The sequence below is a fragment of the Salmo salar genome, chromosome 03, assembly GCF_965601325.2.
Source record: "Salmo salar chromosome 03, fSalSal1, whole genome shotgun sequence".
Taxonomy (NCBI): Eukaryota; Metazoa; Chordata; class Actinopteri; order Salmoniformes; family Salmonidae; genus Salmo; species Salmo salar.
Genome location: NC_138293.1, coordinates 75,196,501 through 75,202,500, shown reverse-complemented (window position 1 = coordinate 75,202,500; position 6,000 = coordinate 75,196,501). Strand labels below are relative to the sequence as shown.

Here is a 6,000-nt window from a genome sequence, read left to right as displayed (position 1 = left end):
TCCTGGGAATAGCAGTATAAACCATGCACTTCCTTCTTGTCTTTCAGGGTTCAGTCAAAGACCAGTTGAAGGCCTACGGGGCGCTGACGGAAAACGTGACGCGGAAGTACACGCGGCAGATCCTGGAGGGCATGTCCTATCTGCACAGCAACATGATCGTTCACCGTGACATCAAAGGTAGTTATGTCAACACACTGCTCAGATGGCCATTTGTAGTAAAGATAGTGAACTAAATGGCTATAGACTTCCAGACTCAAGCACAAGGACCTAAAAGCTACATTTAAAATACAAGGAAGGTGGTTGGGTGAGTCTGTGTCACATGGTGTTACTCTGTCGTCTCCTTATCCAGGTGCCAACATCCTGCGGGATTCGGCGGGAAACGTGAAGCTGGGAGATTTCGGTGCCAGCAAGAGGCTGCAGACCATCTGCATGTCTGGCACGGGCATCCGCTCTGTCACTGGCACCCCCTACTGGATGAGCCCCGAGGTGATCAGCGGAGAGGGCTACGGCAGGAAGGCTGACGTCTGGTAAGGACCGGGACTCATGGGGTTGGGGTTTGGGTAAGAGGTCTTATACACATGCAGGTGATTCTGATTAGTTGTGTTGATAGGAGGGAGGACAGATGTCTCATCTGGGAGTGTGTGAATATCTTCAAGTGTCAGATGCTTTCCTTGTGTGCTCTTACAAGTAGGCTCCTTCCCTGATAGAGTGGCTAGACTGCTGGAATGTGAAGGGAGGGAAAATAGCTGTTCTAAAAGGGGGAAACCATTATTCTTCAAGGGAAAAAGTGCTATATATAAAATAGTAAAAGTGCTATATTTAAAAGAGAATGTCGAGAAGGACTGCCTCACTCCCACATACAGGGCCTTGAAATGGTTCGGGCCCACCTGCTGCCCAGGAATTCCCCTGTGCAATTTGATTGTGTAGTATCCCATCAGGCGAGGGATGTGATTGGCCAAGAGCCAGTCAACCAGCCAGCTTGTGACAGGGTTCGGAATGTTCCGACCTCATTGCTCCCTTGGGGGGCCAGACCAGGCCGGGAGCGTCGGTAGGGGGTAACAGGTCCAAAGGGGAGTCTGTCCCTAAACCCAGCTCCCCTCACCAGCCCCCTGCTCTGTCTGACTTCAGGACTGAAACGGCCTCCCGTAGCCAGCAAAAGCACACTTTAATTGTCAACAGGGAAAAAGTTTCCACCAAAACATTCCAGTGGGTCCTGGGAAAGCAGAAGAGCAGAGGGATGGCCTTTTCCCTTCATGCCTGTAGTGAGGAAAAGCTGCCCTTTGTTTTTTCAGTGTGTTAACACTGCTTTTGTCAATTCACACAAGTCAATGAGTTATACGATTGTGTATTGCATTGAATGTCCTATTCTGATGTTTGTGTGTGAGCGTGTTTGAAGTTTGTAGTTGTATTAGTCGTATGTACAGGATACACATGGTGTACACCGTCTAACAAAATGCTGACTTGCAGGTTCCTTCTCAACAATGCAACAACAATAAGAAATAAGAATAGATAAGAATACAAACATAAAGTAAATGGCTCAGTAGAATAGAATACATTTTTATCATAAGTATAATACAGGAAGGCACCATTTATATTCCAATATTTACACATGTTTTGTGGAAGGGGAGATTGGGCGGCAAGTGTTTAAATTGTGTATTTGTGCTCGTATTGGTGTTCTCTTAACCCTGTGTGTGTCTCCTTCCCCAGGAGCCTGGGCTGCACAGTGGTGGAGATGCTGACAGAGAAGCCTCCCTGGGCCGAATACGAGGCCATGGCAGCCATCTTTAAGATCGCCACCCAGCCCACCAAACCCCTGCTGCCCTCACACACCTCGGACCACACCCGTGACTTCATCCACCGCATCTTTGTGGAGGCCAAGCACCGGCCCAGTGCTGAGGAGCTGCTCAGACACCCCTTCTCCCAGATCCTCTGCTGAGGGGAAGTACTAGTACACTTTCTCTGTCTCAACCGCTCCTCAGGACTCATGGCCTACAGCTGACATCTACACTCTAGACTTGGAATTTGGAACTTGGCTCTTTCCATCCTATAGCTCTCTCCCCAAACCAGACTCACCACCACTCACACTCATTCCTTAACCCACAAATACACATGATCCATTATTATGGATAATAGCACAGTGCCATTATTCCAAGCTGTTAAGGACAATTATCAAATTCACCTCCAACTTCCCCCACTAGGGGGAGCTGTATGACTGGTCAGTGTTCAGCTGTCTGCTGTGGAGAACTGGACCCACCAACTCCATACGAACTGTATCTATTCAGCTATCACCTTGGTGGTCTGTGAGAGGAACACACACACACACACACACACACACACACACACACACACACACACACAGACACTCCAAACACATCAAATCTATGATATGTGGCTCAAGATGGGATTTGATCAAGCACCGCCACCAAATGTGCCTTTCAAATATTCCAGTGTCCCCTCCTAAGTTTACATTCTCTAGATGGGCTGTTAGATGAGACCTCTGAGGTAATGAATTGTTTCATATGGGACTTACAGTAAGCTTGAGCAGAGCAGTGTCTGGTCTGCTTAGGCCAAGACAGCAGACCCACAGCCACAGCTCAGTGCTTCAACATGCTAACTGATGAAACCAACAGATGCACCACTCAGTGTTATAGAGACAGGATGGATTTCATTTTTCACTTTCTCCTCTGATCCGTCTCTGATATTCTTTGTATTTTTTAGAAAATGCCTCTTTATGGTCTTTTGAAGACTCATAGTCCCTGATGGTGCTGATCTGTCCTGTCCTCACCATACAACATGGAACCAGAGCCATCAGTGTTTTTATGTTGTCATTATGACCTTCACAGTAGACCAACTCTCCACTGCAGCCCCTCATTATCACAGCCCAGGGTTTTCTGAGTGTACCAAAAATGACCGATTTCATTCATGAAGGGGTTGGTTTCCAGTTTGGTTGGAGGATATGCTAACTACACAATATTACAAATGATATTGTACTTTGTGATTTAAAGAGAGATTTTATTTTAGTCCTAGACAAATACAATCCTAATGCCTTGATTTGAAAGTGAGTTGCCATAAGGTTAACCAGTTTTCTATGTGTTGACAAGTGTATCTAGGAAAACGCTACGCCAAACAGTGGAACTCTGCCATTTAGGATTCATTTGAGTCAGATGCACTTTTATGTAAAATTAATGTTGTTGGTTATTGTTCGCCTTACGAAATTCACTTTTTTTTTAACTTTAAATATTACATTTCTTTCACTTTTATTTAAATCCCTATGTTCATCCATTCCTGAATTTTTATATTCAAATATATATGTATAAATATATTTTTTATATATTGACTCTAGACAATTTGAAATCTAATGAGGATGCATTTAGACCTATGAGATAAATGTTGCCGTTCGAAATGATAAATTGTGAAAGCAGCTGGTTTTGCAGAAATTACAACATTGGGGTTTATTAGTGAAACACTTTGGGTGGAAAACGACCTCTGGCTATCTTACCTGGTCTCTGCTCCACAACAAGAAACATATCCACATTCCCAGCTCCAGTATAATATATTATGTCTAAAGGTCCATGCTTTATTAAATGGCAATACTTTTCCATTGGACCCTTTCTGTTGGACTGCCCTGTCAAACCTCTCACAGTTTCAGTAGTTTTTTTTACAAGGCCACCGCCTAGGAGTTAAAGGCTACTAAAGTTCCTCCATATTTCTCCTTGCTGGCGTGATGTGTGGGAAATAGAGGGGAAGTATGTGAAGTCTAATTTTAAGAGTATGCACTAGAATGCTGTGTCTCACCAGAATAACCTTCTCTTAGTGTCATTCTTGCAGAGCAGAGGGACCGAATGTGTGCGTTAGTTAGACTGAGCTGAGCAGGGCAGGGATGGAGGAGTTCTGATCAGGTAGATGCCAGAGACCGGGGTTCCACCCAACATGACGACTTTGTTTAGCTCAGGGTTCGAGAGACCGACCGGTGCCTAATGTCTGGGGCCCTCCACACTGAGCAAAGGGCTTTCTACAATTACCTTATTTTAGTTTTGTTTTCCATTTATTTCCATTTATTTCAGTGTTACTGGCACTAAAATACTTTCATAAGTGAATCAAATGAATATCATGTGGCTGCTAGATGTTAAAGAAGGCAGCTAAGAATCAGTTCAGTATTAGAAATGGTCCCGTTATATACAAAGAGCCAAAACAAATGTTTCAGTTAACAGAAGAACCCTGGGGTAAGCAAATGAAACAGGAGTTAAACGTTTAGATATATACATGTATGTAAATGTATAAATGAGTTTAATGACAGGGGACTTGCAGTGCAAAGTCACTCCAGTGTATCAAGTGTATTTACGTAGGAAAAAGAACAGTATGTTAAATGACATTGTTTTTCTATATCTTTGAGTGCCTAATTTCAAAAACAAATAAATGTTCTTTGTCTCTGGTCCAATATTCTGACCTGCTTACTTGTTTGTTTGCATAATGTTTTGTGTATGTTCCAGTCATGTACACCGCTCTGATGGAGGTGTGTTTGGTATTGTATAACATGTTTTTGGGCCAGCGGCTCTGGAACACACCGGCTAGTCTTTCCATGCATGTCTTCATTATCTCTGAGCAGCCAGCAGGTTGGAAAGTCAGACTGGCCCAGTCCAGTAAATAAAAGAACATCTCACTGAATAGAGCTCATTGTTGGAAGAAAGAAGCAACCTGACTGATGCGTGCTCCATCTCTTTCTCCCTCCCTTTAAGACAGAAGAGGAGCTCTGTTAATCTGTGTGGCCATGGGACAGAGAAACGCTTGGACCCAACAAAGGTTCCTTTTCTTAGCTACTGTGACAAGGGGATGGATGGCAGATAATAAGTACTTTATTGCTTTGTTTTTCTGGTAATGCACTTTCTCTGTGTATGTTTTAGCACGCGGCTTGTTCCATTTTCTTCCTGTGGATCTGACCCATGGCCCCTGATTACCAGGATCTGATACCAGTTACATAACCTTCCCCTACACCTGCAATGCACCGCTCCATGTGGCCTGCAGGTCTGTTGATGTGGTTAATGGCAGTGTTATTGTGATCAGTGGTAGTGTTATTGTGATCAGTGGTAGTGTTATTGTGATCAGTGGTAGTGTTATTGTAGTCGGTGGTAGTGTTATTGGGGTCAGTATGTTATTGTGGTCAGTGGTAGTGTTATTGTGATCAGTGGTAGTGTTATTGTGGTCAGTGGTAGTGTTATTGTGATCAGTGGTAGTGTTATTGTAGTCAGTGGTAGTGTTATTGTGATCAGTGGTAGTGTTATTGTGATCAGTGGTAGTGTTATTGTGATCAGTGGTAGTGTTATTGTGATCAGTGGTAGTGTTATTGTAGTCAGTGGTAGTGTTATTGTGATCAGTGGTAGTGTTATTGTGGTCAGTGGTAGTGTTATTGTGGTCAGTGGTAGTGTTATTGTGATCAGTGGTAGTGTTATTGTGATCAGTGGTAGTGTTATTGTGATCCGTGGTAGTGTTATTGTAGTCAGTGGTAGTGTTATTGTGATCAGTGGTAGTGTTATTGGGATCAGTGGTAGTGTTATTGTGATCAGTGGTAGTGTTATTGTAGTCAGTGGTAGTGTTATTGTGATCAGTGGTAGTGTTATTGTAGTAAGTGGTAGTGTTATTGTGATCAGTGGTAGTGTTATTGTGATCAGTGGTAGTGTTATTGTAGTCAGTGGTAGTGTTATTGTGATCAGTGGTAGTGTTATTGTAGTCAGTGGTAGTGTTATTGGGGTCAGTATGTTATTGTGATCAGTGGTAGTGTTATTGTGATCAGTGGTAGTGTTATTGTGATCAGTGGTAGTGTTATTGTGGTAAGTGGTAGTGTTATTGTGATCAGTGGTAGTGTTATTCTGGTCAGTATGTTATTGTGATCAGTGGTAGTGTTATTGTGGTCAGTGGTAGTATTATTGGGGTCAGTATGTTATTGTGATCAGTGGTAGTGTTATTGTGATCAGTGGTAGTGTTATTGTGATCAGTGGTAGTGTT

General features: G+C 43.3%; 1 protein-coding gene across 1 annotated transcript in view; it reads left to right on the top strand.

Moving 5' to 3' along the window:
• Positions 1-4,440, top strand: part of LOC106595351 (mitogen-activated protein kinase kinase kinase 3) — a 22,293-nt gene extending 17,853 nt beyond the window's left edge. The window contains exons 15-17 of the mRNA XM_045715372.2: positions 48-177; positions 350-527; positions 1,708-4,440. Coding sequence (XP_045571328.1) covers positions 48-177; positions 350-527; positions 1,708-1,936 — 537 coding nt within the window. The 3' untranslated portion in view covers positions 1,937-4,440. The remainder of the gene's footprint in view (positions 1-47; positions 178-349; positions 528-1,707) is intronic.
• The last annotated feature ends 1,560 nt before the right edge of the window (positions 4,441-6,000 follow it).